Source organism: Trachypithecus francoisi, unplaced genomic scaffold (genome assembly GCF_009764315.1).
Source record: "Trachypithecus francoisi isolate TF-2019V2 unplaced genomic scaffold, Tfra_2.0 Contig01579, whole genome shotgun sequence".
Classification (NCBI taxonomy): Eukaryota; Metazoa; Chordata; class Mammalia; order Primates; family Cercopithecidae; genus Trachypithecus; species Trachypithecus francoisi.
The window spans coordinates 36391798-36406425 of record NW_022681442.1 but is presented as its reverse complement, the minus strand read 5'-3'; the positions used below and the strand labels follow the sequence as shown (position 1 = coordinate 36406425).

At 45.7% G+C, this 14628-nt stretch overlaps 1 protein-coding gene across 50 annotated transcripts in view; it reads right to left on the bottom strand.

Moving 5' to 3' along the window:
* The window catches only part of SORBS1 (sorbin and SH3 domain containing 1), a 255754-nt gene that overhangs the window by 85876 nt on the left and 155250 nt on the right, over positions 1 to 14628 (bottom strand). For 18 of the 50 annotated variants that reach the window (XM_033187889.1, XM_033187910.1, XM_033187976.1 and 15 more), the window contains 3 exons: positions 12776 to 12805; positions 5660 to 5832; positions 3857 to 3920 (listed from right to left, as the gene is read on the bottom strand). In XM_033187889.1, the coding sequence (XP_033043780.1) occupies positions 3857 to 3920; positions 5660 to 5832; positions 12776 to 12805 (267 nt within the window). Of the gene's footprint in view, positions 1 to 1257; positions 1321 to 1647; positions 1723 to 3856; positions 3921 to 5647; positions 5833 to 12775; positions 12806 to 14628 lie in introns of all 50 variants that reach the window. The other 32 variants (XM_033187841.1, XM_033187861.1, XM_033187955.1 and 29 more) reach the window with 5 other exon arrangements.

Below are 14628 nucleotides of genomic sequence, written 5' to 3'. Positions count from 1 at the left end.
TGATCAATAAGAGTTTGGTGAATGATCAAATGAATAACTTTATCAATGATGAGAAGGGCTAAGAGGGATGGTCTGCTGAGCTGATTAGAGCAGAGAAGTATCAAGATTGTGGCACCAGCATTCATCCCTAAGAACGAACTCTGGCTCCATAGTCCAGAGCCTTCACTCATCAGTGTTTCCAGGTATTACTGAGGACCCACTGTGTGCCGGCAAGGTTTTCTGTGGCATTCTGGACACATGCTGTCACAACTGCCCCCACACTGGACACAGTAAGCTGAAGTGGCCTTGCTGAACTCTCTGCCAGATGGGAACTTCTGAGGACAGGGTATCTGTCCTATTCATGGCATGACTTCCAACGACAGTGCCTGGCACACAGCAAGTGTTCAATACTACTTGAATGAATGAAGTTCAGAGCACTCAACGTCTCATCCTAGAACAGTATTTAACAAAACTTCCTCCTCCATACCATATCTATTCACCCTCTTCTGGGTTACTCATCCAAAGATCAGATAATCCCTGCTATTAGGATAATTCTTAAGATGTTGCCCCTAACTCACATTTTAGAAACTTCCTTGACACTTAGACTTTTTGTCCCCAAAATAATATTTCTTAGACACAAATGTGGCTATCTTCTCCATCAGGTACAAATTCCCATCCAGCTCTTTCATAAAATGTTTTCCAGCTTAGCTAAAACCCTTATTTTCAAGAAATGTCATCTCCCACTATGACTGAATCTTATACCTGGATACCTCTTTAGGAATTCCCTACCAAAGAGACATACCCTGAGGGCCCATGAAAAGAGGGCCCCAGCAATGAGTTCGTTACAGGCATGAGAACCGGGTAATTTTCCTGTTGACGGTTGCCGATCTACCTCCTGCCCACCCACTATAATGACTCAGCTTCCCTGAGTCACTCACTGCTCAACCACCAGCATCAGGTGACCACCTCAGGTACAAAGCCTTGGGTAGTTGGGTAAAGGCAGCTTTTACCAGAGCCCCACATGTTCAAAGCATTATAACTAAGCTAACACTGGCTACCCTGTTAATCATGTAAACCCTAGGGGAGTAGGACTAAAATACCATCTGGATAGACACCGGTGATACAGTCAGCAAGGAGTGAGACAACACCACAAAACACAAGGTTAGAGGGGAAACAAATGACTGAGAAGCAGCCCTTAGCCACCAGAAAACACCCCAAGGTAAAAAAGAAAGTAGCAGCACCAGTACAAAGAGAGGCACACAATTTTCCTTTAATTACCTTCAGACTTAGGACTAGGAGTAGACGCAGGAAACTGGTAGGTGGGAGTGTAAGGATTGTCCTCTGTAGCAGAGAAAAGCAGTGGATTTTGAAACTATCCACCAGGAAGTAGAGGAAGTGACAAATCCCAACTGACTCTTTTGAATGACTGATTACCTATTTTAGTGTTATTAAAGCACACGGGCATCACACTTAAAAACAGATTAATGAATTAGGAAGGATTTAGTTATTTTAACATAGCACATCATGCAAATGAGTGAAATAAAATTTTCACCAGCCAAAAACGACTATGAAAACAAAATCTAAAAGCCCAAATCTTATGCCTACGATGGAACTATAAGAATTAATTTAAAGCTCGGACAACAGATATGCTGTCTAAGTTTATGGTACCTTCAGAAGTTTGCTGGATTTCAGGAAGTTCAGGGAATTTGTACGTAGGGAAATAAGGGTTTTCTTCAGGAGTGTCTAGGCAGAGGAGCAGGTTTGGGAGAGAGAATACAGGAAGATACAAATGGAGAGAATAAACGAGTAGGAATCCACATACAAGTTAGGCTCCTTGAATTCTGGAATATACTAAGCTTCACTAGTGATATGAAAGAAATTCAAACTGCTTTTAAAAATCCAGTCCTTTTGCCTGAATTACCGAGACACATCGAAAGAGACAATACCATTACTCTTCTTAGACAAAGAATTCCCATGAACAGGCTCCAATGGGCAAGAAACATTTAACATAAAGCTTCAGGTTCTTACTTTTGATAGGCAAGAAATATTAAGTTGATAATAAATAATATGTAATAAACATGCTATCCTAAAATGTTTTTTTAAATCAAAGCTTGTGTTGTGGACATTCGGCAAACAAGTAGATCATTAATTTTTCAAATACCTCTGCCTACCATAGGTGTTTAGGACCTATAATTTAAATTAAAAACTATAACATGAGAAGACCAAAGCTGACTGTGGGGCAAAATTACATATTTTGCACATTTACATGCATTCATATCTCTGCAATTAGGCTTCCAAAGCAGGGTCTAAAGGTGAGAGAGTCACAGATTGCAAGAGGAAATGGGCAGTCACTTCAGGAAGTGATGAGTGGAGATGACCCCATCTGATCACAGAAATCCAAGCATTTAGTTTCACCACTGTGACCACGCTCATCCACCCAACCACAGTGGATTTACTCTTGACTTGGAAATGCTAAACGCCTCAATATTTGGAGCACTTCGATATTGAGAAATAGTTTGAACAGGGGCACACCCAGGTTCACTTTGAACCCAGAGAGAGTTAATTAACACTGATGCTAGCTGGCGTTTGCAGCTCATCAGACAGATTGGGCTTAGGTGGGAACACTGATCAGAACACTTTCTCTTTGCCTTCATGTGTCATCCATGCCAGGCAGCCAGACTGGATTTGGGTAAGGGGAAGGGCAGGATGCTCTGCCCGTGGGAGGAGTGGTACCCTTCCTATGGTGTAGGTACATCCCGCCTGTCAGCTGACTGGTGGCACAGGCAGCAATGGGAGCTGGTAGGGTCATGTCCTGCCCAAGCACTGGCCTGCGATTCTCCATGCTGGGTCACCTGCTGATCGCCCAGCCGGCATGTGATTTGGAAGCGCTGCTCTTTCAGCTTGAGCGGGCTCTGGTGTGTCAGCTCCTGACTGACTCTCAGGGCTATCTGCCAAGGGCTGGCTCTCAGCTGGGGAAGATTGTTGTTCATATTAACACAGCCTGAGAGGCGTACTATAAATTCTACTTCACAAGGCCAAATGTGTTCCCCTTTAGACCCTGTGACATCCTCTGGAGGAAGGGAAGCAGAACAAACACAGAAAGGTACATGATTGGTCCAAGGTTACCTGAGTGCTTGGGGGACTCAATCCAGGTGAGAACTTTTTTTTTTTTTTTTTTTTTGAGACAGTTTCACTCTTGTTGCCTAGGCTGGAGTGCATTGGCGCAATCTTGGCTCACTGCAACCTCCGCCTTCTGGGTTCAAGTGATTCTCCTGCCTCAGTCTCCAAGTAGCTGGGATTACAGGCATGCACCACCACGCCTGGCTAATTTTGTATTTTCAGTAGAGACAGGGTGTCTCCATGTTGGTCAGACTGGTCTCGAACTCCCAACCTCAGGCAATCCACCCGCCTCAGCCTCCCAAAGTGCTGGGATTACAGGCTTGAGCCACCGCGCCCGGCCAGAGAACAGTGCTCTTAATTCCCAGTTTGGTGCGTTCTCAACTCACTCTGCCCACAAGGCAGTCATGGGCTGACACAGGGAGATGTACCTAAAGCTGGAAGCAGGTGGGAGATGGAGCTGCTCACATCCCAGGCAGACAGATGCTGGAGCACAAGCACAGTGCTGGGCTCAGCCTGCTGAATTCCACATCTGGGAGGGAGGATTTGAGAGCAGATCTCAAATTCCAACTCTGAGGCAGGCACACAAGTGCTCCTCCCTATGCTCTGAAGGTACATGGCTGGGCTCAGGCAGACCAGTACCTAATAAGGTCCAACTGCAGGACCCAATCTTCTGGCATCCTAGCAAAGTGAGTTCAGGCCCACAAAACAGTGTATTGCCACATAGCACATCACAGCTTCTACAAATGAAAATCAGTACCTCTGTTTAGTTTGTGGATCTGTTTAAACATAGTCTTGTACCAGTCTTTTGATCTCTCAGTGTTCTGTAGAAAAATAAAGGCAAAGAGAAAAATTAAATGAATATCTTGACACATTTCAGACCTCCTATGATTTCAAAATCAAAATGGGAAGTAATGATATCTGAATTCAAAACTCAGCCACATTTACCTTTTTTAAAAAGGCAAAACTTTTTAGAAAGAGAAAACCAAGGGTCCCAAACCTCAGTCTACAGAGTAATATTTGGCTGAAAGGATACAGAGTTTGAAAACAGTGGATGATAATACACTTGAAAGGTATCCATTTTTAAATATTTTAAATTTTATTTTTAGAGAGAATCCCTCTGTATATAGACTGTGCCAAACTGAAGGAAAGTCTCCTAGAAATATAAGAGACAAAGGATATTTGCTCACCATGCTGTGCCACCACCCATTCTAGATTATTCAATAGCAACGTATCCGAGTCACCTTGCATAGGGCCAGATTTAGAATGCATACATTAAAACATAACTCATTACGGCATCCACTGCCAGAGTTTTCACCCTAACCACAAAGTTGGAATGACTGTTTTTTGTTTGTTTGTTTTTTAAGATAAAAATAAAACAAGGAAGGTGACAGATAGGTGGCTAATTTCACTCCCACTTTACAGAAGAGAAAATGAGATACAGAATGACAAAGCAAACTGCCCAAAGTCACAGAGCTGATGAGAAGGTGAGTGGAAGGGCCATCCAACACGATGGTTAGGGGGTAAGGGTTTGGGAGTCAGACAGACCATTCCGTCACCCACAAGCTGTGCAATCTTGGATAAGTAACAAATCCCTCTGAGTCCCTGTTTCCTCATCTATAAGATGGAAATGATATTAGTATCCATTACTCACTCGGGTGAGTGATGCTTAAATGAGATAATGTACTCAGCAAATGGTAGTTGTGATTTCTCTTAGGAATAACTCTCCTTCTATATTACTGCTTAGGACCAGAGAAGAGTTATTTTGAGGCTTAGCCCACTGTGGTTTCTATTGGCCTCCTCCAAAAGGACACATTTGTTAAATGGAATTCACAGTGGAACATATTGCAGGCAATGGTCTGATAGACACACAGAAAAGAACGGAATTCACCCGAATCCAGTTCCAAAAGTTGCCCAGCTTTATGTTAAATGTTTCTTGTCCATTGGAGCCTGTTCCCTGGAATTCCTTAGGGCCTGCAGGACTGGTAGGCCTGTGTTGCCGGCGAGAGCTGGGTCAGGGATGCCACGAGACCTACTCTGTCCTGGAGGCATGGCTGGTGGAATCCATTCTGAGGTTCCCTTAGTGTTCCCTACTCACTAGGGATGACACGTGATCTCCCATCCAGGGAGATCTTCTTCCTGAACCTGTCAATAGGGACCTTGGGCCTCCCACTCTCCCCAGGATTGTCTAACCCTAGACCAGGAATTTCTCAACATGCTTCACACAGAACAATAATGAAGGAAGACTGTCCATAACATTGTCCCTAGAACACTCCATACTCAAAGCCTCTGAAAAGTTCTATAGCAGAGAAATCTCTCTGACTTGGTCCCACTCAGCTTTTCCTCACATTTACTTGACCACGAAATGCTTTATTCATAGGACTTATAACATCCAACACCCACTTTGGGAAAAGCTGGTGTACACCAAGTCTGGAGCACAGCTCCTGGGGGCTCTGGCACTCATGGGGCTTATAGAGATGATGGTGTGATGGGGTTCACATGTACTCAGGGTGTACACTTGTCACAGCTTAAGATGAAGCCTAAGAAGGACCTCTAAGTGTACCCGGAGTGGGATGCCCACTTCATCCATGGAAACATCGCTTAGGTCCTGAGCGCTCTTCACCACCCGCCTACTGTCATCCTTTGTTCTTTTTTCAGCAGCCCTGCCAGGTGAGGTGAGTTTTTCCTGGGTTGGTGCTGAGTCCTGCTCTCCCACTCTTCTTTCTGAGACAGGATCTGGAAATGAAAAGCAATTGTTAGCTGAAGCTCTTTTGGTAGCGGCAAAGCAAAACACTCCTGAACAGGCTAGCTGGGGGAAGTGTATCTGCTAATTCTCAACTGGAATTAGTTCTGCTTAGAGCAGGGGTCAGCAAACTTTGGCCCATGGGCTGGTTTTACTAGAACATAACCATGCCGATTCCCTTACATATTATTTATGGATGCTTTTGCACTACTACGGCCGAGCTGAGTGGCTGTGACAGAAACCATATGGCCTGCAAAGTCTAAAATATTTATTATCTGGTCCTTAAAAAAAAAAAAAAAAAAAAGGCTTGCCAACAGTGTGATCAGAGCTTTGCAGAGAGGTATGCACATCGTGCTCTGGCCAACTGAGTAGTTCTGACTGTTCTAGAAATTCAGGAACAGGTAGAATCACAGGAGGGGGCTAAACATTACTTGAAAGTTTTTGATTTCTCTTGAGGAAGTCACTTAACTTTTCTGTGCCTCAGTTTTCCCATCCAAAAACAGGGATAATACTTCTATTAGCAAGCTCACAGCAATGTGGTGAGAGGAGTTATCAGGGTAACTTATGCCAAAGTGTTCAGGAAGCTGTACATTTCTAAGTGTACATTATAGATTATTTTTGTTCAAGATTGGAAGTTATAGACCACTAATAAAGATACCAGATATGATCTACAGATTATAAAATTACTTAATAGAATCTGGCTTCCAAGCTATGACATTTATTTATTGGGCAGACATTGCGCTCTGCCTTGTGGACATGAAGGTGAGCATTCCAGAATCTTAGCCTCAGGGAGCTTACAGTCTAGTGGGCAGAAAACCAAGTGAGCCAGCAATGAGAATGCAAGGGTGACAAGGCCTGACTCTCAGAAGAGAAGCCAACCGACCCACAGGAAATGAAGGGTGCTCCACAGGAACAGCTTAAATAAATGCTTGAGGGCCTCTGGACTACTGGGCTAATTATGTGCCAAGCAATGCACTAAACTCTTCATATACATTCTCTCATTTTATCCTCCCAAAGATCTATGAGGAAGAAACTATTATCACTTCTTTTTTTTTTTTTAATAATTGAAGGATCAATACACAGAGAAGTTAAAGTACCCTGCCTGGGGCCACATAACCAGCTCGTGGCCAAGCTGTGATGTGGCCTAATGTCCACATGACTCTAGCAGTCCTCTCTGAACCACATCCTGTCTTGCCTCCTTCAAAGATGGTACCAAGGTTTCAAGTCTGGGAGCCTGGCCTAATTCAAGGAGAAGTTAGAATTGGGTTGGGAAAGGAAGGGAGAAATGGCTGCTTCCATTTGGACCATGGTAACTCTGAGAAGACAACAAGATACTCAAGTAGGAATGCCCTAGAGACCTCTGGAGGGGCCCAGGTGAGACACCCTGACAGGAGTACAACTTTGGAGGCATCAGCCCAAAAGTGATGGCTGATGCCAGGGAGATGGCAGAGCTCAGCGGGGGACAGAAGCAAGGGCAGAGTGAAGCGCTAAAGTCATGCGTGGAAGGACACCACAGTTATAGCTGCAAGGCAAAAGAATCCCCAAAGGGATGCAAAGTCATCCGAGGGACAGGAGATGAACCAGGAAAGTACACAAGGTACCAGCGAACCAGGAAAGACAGAACTCCAAGAAGTGGGTGGTTAAATGTCTCAAAAAAAAAAAAAACAAAAAAAAACCCAGAAATTGAAGCAGAGGAGGAGGCGGCATTAGATTAGGCAAGAGAGAAGTCACAGGAACACTCTGAGGGAGCAACTTCAGGAGGGCAGTGGGGGTGGGTGCCAGATTGCAGGGAAAGGGTTGAAGGTATGAGCAGGAAGTTGGGGGAGTGAGTGGGGAGTTCAGCACAGAGGAAGGAGTGTGCTAGATGGTAATCCAAGAGTTCAAAAGATTAGGGGCAAAAAGGTTTAAGTCGGCTGGGTGCCGTGGCTCATGCCTCTCAACACATTGGGAGGCTAAGGCAAGAAGATTCCTTGAACCTAGGAGTTCAAGACCAACCTGGGTAACATAGCGAGACCCCATCACTACAAAAAATTAAAAAATTAGCCAGGCACATGCCTGTTGTTCCAGCTCTTGGAAGGCTGAGTCAGGAGGATATCCTGAGCCTGGGAGTTCGAAGCTGCAGTAAGCCATGATCATGCCACTACACTTCAGCCTCAGCAATAAAGCAAGACTCTGTCTCAAAAATAAATAATAATAAAAAAGTTTAGGTCAAGAGAGCCTAAAATCCTATCAGTGAGAGTGAGGCCCATGAGGTAGGGATGAAGGGCATCAAGATGTGCTATGGCAATTAGTAAGTGCTCAGTTAAAACCTGCTTATTGATTGACTGCGGACAGGTTCTCGTCTTTGAAAAAGGAAAAGGTGCAGACTGCTGACTGGGGGGACTACACTTGGGTGAAAAGGAAGAACATGAGGACACATGCAAAGTTGTGAGAAAATCAGAGATGTCTGTGAGTAGAGGAGACGCTGGAGTAGTGGGGGAAACAATGACTTCAGCATGCTAAGGTTTTACAACTTTCAGTCTCCTCCATGGGGAGACTGCCTACAGCCAGATGATTTCTAAGCTTAGTAAGTGCTTCAGAAAGCCTGATCCCTGGCATTATCACCGTCAATGTCAAACAATGTTAAGACCAGATTGGCTTTATGGAATGAATTCTCATGCTCCCAGAAAATTCCAACGTGAGGCCAAGGATTTGGCAGGAAGCCTGGAAGTGCAGAGGGATTTCAAGTCACCCAAGTCTACCCTTAATATGGCTCTGCTGAGCATTCTCCTCCCACCTGGAAGGGCCTTCTGTTGAACGTGAGCAGAAAAGAGGCTGAGTTCAAGCTCAGTCTTACATGGTGATTTAAGATCATGGTGAGGATTACAGACATGCCATTCTCAGGGTCAGGGCAGGTGGCTCTAACAACAATCACACTTGAGTGCAAAAAATCAGGCTGATAGTTCATGGATTTCTCCTAAAGCTGTCAGAGTCCTTTTGATCCACAAAATTTAGCCCTGAATTGTTTTACTTGAGAAGCTTGTGGTCATGTGACTCATCATTGAGTGGATTTCAATACACAGAGAGTCCCTGAAGAAAAAGTGTCACTTTATATCATGAAAACCCAAAGTGACACTTAACTGTACCATGCAGGTGACAGGATCAGGCGTTGCCATCCGTATTACAATGAGGGCTTGCTGTTTTCTCAGCAGGAAAATGTCGATCCTTCACATGACATCCTGGGGGCATTTCCTTCTAGTCTTTTTTTTTTTTCTAATTACACAGGGTCTTGTTTTCTTACCCAGGCTGAAGTGCAGTGACATGATCACGGCTCACTGCAGCCTCGACCTCCCTGAGCTCAGGTGATCCTCCCACCTTTGCCTCCCAAGTAGCTGGGACTACAGGTGTGCACCACCACATCTGGCTAGTATTTTGTGATTTTTTGTGGAGATGAGGTTTTGCCATATTGCCCAGGCTGGTCTCAAACTCCTGGGCTCAAGGAATCTGCCCATCTCTGCCTCCTAACTGCCCGCCTCTGCCTCCAGAAGTGTTGGGATTACACGTATGAGTCACTGTGCCTGGCCCCAGCTAATTTTTTGTATTTTTTTTTTTTTATAGAGACGGGGTTTCACCATGTTGCCCAGGCTGGTCTCAAACTCCTGAGCTCAGGCAATCTGCCCACCTTGGCCTCCCAAAATGTTGGGATTACAGGTGTGAGGCAATGCAAATCTAGCCTCCTTCCAGTTTTATACTGTGCTTTAAAAAGGAAGGTTCTGGGCCACTAAATAAATGACAATACTGACAACCTCAGATGGGGCCTCTATTTGTAGGAGGTGGGATAGCCTCCCTTTTCTTCACACTGAGAGCTGATGACTGAAGATTATAGCAATGTTCACACTTCTCTGCAGAAGAATCATGGCCTCTCTACACCCTACGCCAGCCTCTCTCTCCTAGCCCTTATCTTATTATCCCATCGGTCTCCCCAAGGGGACCGAGAGGTACCTGAGAACACCATGTAGGCTTCATTCCCAGATGACTCTCCCTGAACATCAAGCCCCATGGAGGCTCAACAAAAACCTGCTACAGAGAGGGAGGCTGGCAGCCCTGGAGTCCCATCCCCACAGGTGATGGCTAAGCCTTACTTGCTCTAAGAGACTAGAGAGTGCCAACCCAGCCAGCCCTCTGTCTTTCAGGAGCTCCTGAACACAGCAGTACTTCTTTTAAAGCATAAACTAATATTTAGTGAGCACCTACTTTAGACCCCACTCTTTCAAACGTCATCAGTGGATCTGTCCCAAAACTCAGGAAAAGCGATAGCATCAGGCTTGTTTTAGAGCCAAGGAATAAGCTTGAGCTACCAGCAGTGGAGTCATCCTGGCTTTTTTTGTTTGTTTGTTTTGAGACAGAGGCTGGGGTGCAGAGGCGCGATCTCAGCTCAATGCAACCTCTGCCTCCTGGGTTCAAGCAATTCTCCTGCCTCAGCCTCCTGAGTAGCTGGGACTACAGGTGCGCACCACCACACCCGGCTAATTTTTGCATTTTCAGTAGAGACGGGTTTCCACCATGTTGGCCAGGATGGTCTCCATCTCTTGACCTTGTGATCCACCCGCCTCAGCTGGGATGTAAGTGCTGGGATTACAGGCATGAGCCCTGTCCGGCCCACCCTCGCATTTTTACATGTCTTTTCTCAATGCACAAAACATCCTCCCACTTCCTATCACAATAACACCTCCCCCAGGCTGGGCAAAGGATTACCACCCTTGTTTCCCATATGAGGAAACTGGCTTAGAGGGATGAAGTCACTCACACAGAAACATAGCTCCAAGAAGAAGGAGCTAGGACTAAACTCTGTATCTCCCAGTGTGTGGCTGGAGGCCTTTTTCAGCTATTCTACCCTTCTTTCAAATTCCCACCAACAGGAAGGAGCCCACAGAAGGCACCTTTTCTTTTTTTTTTTTTTTTTTTTTTTTCAGAGCCACCACTCTTAGCAACCTTCGCTGGGACCAAGGAATGAAGTGGGCTGGAGAGTGGCAGCTGGAGGAGGGGCAACCAAGGACATCTTGAGGTCAACCACAGACTGTCTTGGTCTCACAGCCAAGTCCTGATAAGGCTGAGAGGTGTGAGAACTCCAAGTCCTCCCCATACAGGCTGGCCACCAATCATAGAACAGCAGTGGCATGAAGTTGCACAGAAATCACGTAGCGGCTGTTCAGAAAACAGTGGCTTTTGTTATCCACCAATCAGGGATTCTTAACCCTGAAGTTCATGAGTGTGTGCAAATCCACAGAAATCATGTGCACATGTTTACACATGTGTGGCTTTTTTCTTTTTTTTTTGAGAATCAATCTATTGCCTTCAATAGTTTCTCTCAAAGAGTCCATTAACAAAGAAAAGTTACACCACACTATTAGCAGCTCAAGGGCAGCACAGTTCCCCAATATAGCCTCAGAGTCCGGGGCAGTGCAGGATACAAAGAAGGCCCTGAATACAAGGGTAAGTGAATCCACAGAGCGCCGCCTGGTAACAGGAACGCACATCTATTAAGCCACGCATCTATTAAGCAGCAGCTCAGGGCTGAGCTGTTAATGAGCAGAATCTCATTTGATCATCATACAACCTGGGAGGCACTGCTGCTTTCCTCACTTGATAGTAAGAAAATGGAAGCCCAGAGACATTAGATAACCTGCATGAGGCAGCACCAGACCCAGGATTCAAAGCAGAATGGCTACAGGAAGCCACAAGGAAATAGCTACACATTCCCCTTCCTGGGTTCCCCCCCCTCTGACATGGTCCCAATCCTCCACACTTTATCAGGGGTGAGCTAATTATATTTGTATATGTCTGATTATATTTGCAGTCACTCCCCACCATCGACTCTTGCCACCTGCCACACTCAAGTGTGGTCAGCACAGAGGGCAGCACTGGCATCACCAGGGAGCTGGGAAGAAATGCACATTCTCTTGCCCAGGCACAGTAGCTGGTGCCTGTAATCCCAGAACTTTAGGAGGCTGAGGGGGGAGGATTGCTTAAGGTCAGGATTTGAGACCAACCTTGGCAACATAGTGAGACTCCAGCTCTACTAAAAAAAAATACTTTAAAAAAACTAGCTTGGCATGGTGGAGCACACCTGTAGTCCCAGCTACTCAGGAGGCTGAGGTAGGAGGATCACACGAGCCCAGGAGTTCAAGACTGCAGTAAGCTATGACTGTGCCACTGCACTCCAGCCTGGGTGACAGAGCAAGACCCTGTATCCACAAAAAAAAAAAAAAAAAAAAAGAAAGAAAAAAAGAAAAAGAAAAAGAAAGAAAAGGAAAGGAAAGAAAAAGAAATGCAAATTCTTACCCATACCCATTAAATCCAAATCTCTAGGGGGATGGCCCAGGAATCTGAGTTTTGACAAGCTCTCCAGGAATTTCTGTATGCCAGCTCAAGTTCAAGAAGCAGTTTTCTCACACGGTCTTCTGGGCACTGCTGGTCTAAAGGTTCTCACCTGGACCCACCACCCCACGGGCATCTACTGGCATTTGGGCTTGCCACCCAAAAAGGAGAGAACTTGCCCACATCTCTTAACCCCTGACTCCTCACATCCCAGAAGGGAGACAGAAGCAGAGGAAAGATGACCTCTTCAGAGAGGCCTGCCATGAACACTGTATCTAAAGCTGGACTCCTGGTTCTTTTTAACCCAGAACATTCTGTTCTTACCCATCAAGGCTCTTATCACAGTTCCATGGGACATGTTTATTAGTGTGGCTCACTGGTCTGGTCTGTCCACCACCCTGCAAGCTCCAGGGAGGCAGGAACTATGCCTATTTTCATCATCTTGGTAGTCCAGCAACAAAGAGTCTCCCAAGACATCAGAGGACCTCGGAAGATATTGCTGATTGAACATCGGGCGGTGACCGGAAGACAATTTCAACAGGAATGGAGTTAACACATAAATAAATATTTCTTACCTACCTGAAAGGCTACTGAGTCGTTTTTGCTGTTCTGTGATAAAAGAACACACAGTGTAAGTAAGATTTATACAGCACATAGTAAGACCAAGAAGCCCTGGCATAACTCGTTAGGATCTCAACCCTGAGTCCTCACTGTCCTCTGGACTTAGATGGTACAGTACGCATGTAGCCAGCTGACTGCTGGGGTATTAGTGTGGCTGCCATTATGCCAGTGTGGTGTCTCCCAGCCCGCCCCGCTTCCAGATCTGCACCAGGATTCGGGGGACTGCCACAATTTTCTAGTTGTTTACATCTTATCTCAAGAGGATTCCATAACAGAAGGGAATCCACCCAACCCTCCAACTTCAAGTGAGCAAGACCTTATATGACCCCAGTCGTGGTACCTTTTGAGGGAAATGTAATTATAAACACAACCATGGCAGTGACTGTCTCCTGAGAGCTTGCTAAATGCCAGACGCCGTTTTAGGGCTTTTACAAATAACACTTGTAAACTTTGCAACAACTCTAGTAGTTGGTACGATTATTCTTTCCCATTGTACAGAGGAGGAAACGAAGGCCTAGCCTTAGTCACGATAGTAATCTGGCTTGTCCAGAGTACAAGAGAAGTCCTTAAAAAATCAGCAATGGCCGAGAAACTTCAGATAAGGGGCACAAATCGCCCAAGAGAACACTGAAAAGCAGCTGGATCTAGAACCTGGGTCCCTGACTCCTAGTCCACAGTTCATTGCAATTCTAGTCATCAAGACCTTGCTGCTCCTTGGCATTGAAGGGCTATTGGTTTCTCACCATCCTGGGCACTCGCGTGGAAGGTAAGCCACTATCTCCTTTGTGGAGTCCTATGTGTACGTGCTATGAGACGACAGCACAAAAATGACCTTTACCTTCCACAGCTGCTAAATATAAAGCAGCCACATAAATAAAAATAGAACACTTGCCAACCCGTGGGTACTGTCATCATTCCCCTTGGCTGCATTCCCACCCTCCTGCTACAATCAGTGTGAACCAGAAGTAAACAGCAGACAGCCCAGGAGCTCACAGCCTGGGAAGCGGTGCCTGGCCACCTCTGCCATGTGGATGAGGTTCGTACTGGCTGAATATGCAGAAGCCCAGTGCAGCTCTGGCCTCAGCTCTGCCAGCAACTTTCAGATGACAATGGCCAATCCACTAAATCTCTCAGCCTCAGTTTTCTTGTGTTATGTCAAAGGGCCCTACTGGTACGAAGGGGACCTATGGTTCCCACACGCTATTCTGAAGGCTGCTGAGCTCCAGCTGGCAGAAGTGAATGTACTCCACCTAAAAGACCATGTTGCCAACACAGCGAAACCCCATTTCTACTAAAAAATATAAAAATTAGCCAGGCGTGGTGGCACACACCTGTAATCCCAGCTACTCCAGAGGCTGAGGCACAAGAATTACTTGAACCTGGGAGGCAGAGGTTGCAGTGAGCCAAGATCGTGCCACTGAACTCCAGCCTGGGTGACAGAGAAAGACCTTGTCTCAAAAAAAAAAAAAAATGAATGAATGAAAAAGACCACATTGGCCAGGCACGGTGGCTCATGCCTGTAATCCCAGCAATTTGGGAGGCTGAGGCAGGCAGATCCCTTGAGCCCAGGGGTTCAGGACTAGCCTAGGCAACATGGTAAAACCCCATCTCTACAAAAAATATTTAAAAATTAGCCAGGTGTGGTGGCACACGCCTGTGGTCCCAGCTACTGGCATCAAGAGGCTGAGATGGGAGAATCACCTGAACCTGGGAGGTTGAGGATGCAGTGAGCCATGACTCCACCACTCTAGTCTCAACAACAGAGTGAGACCTTGTCTCAAAAAAAAAAAAAAAAAGACTATGTTGTCTCC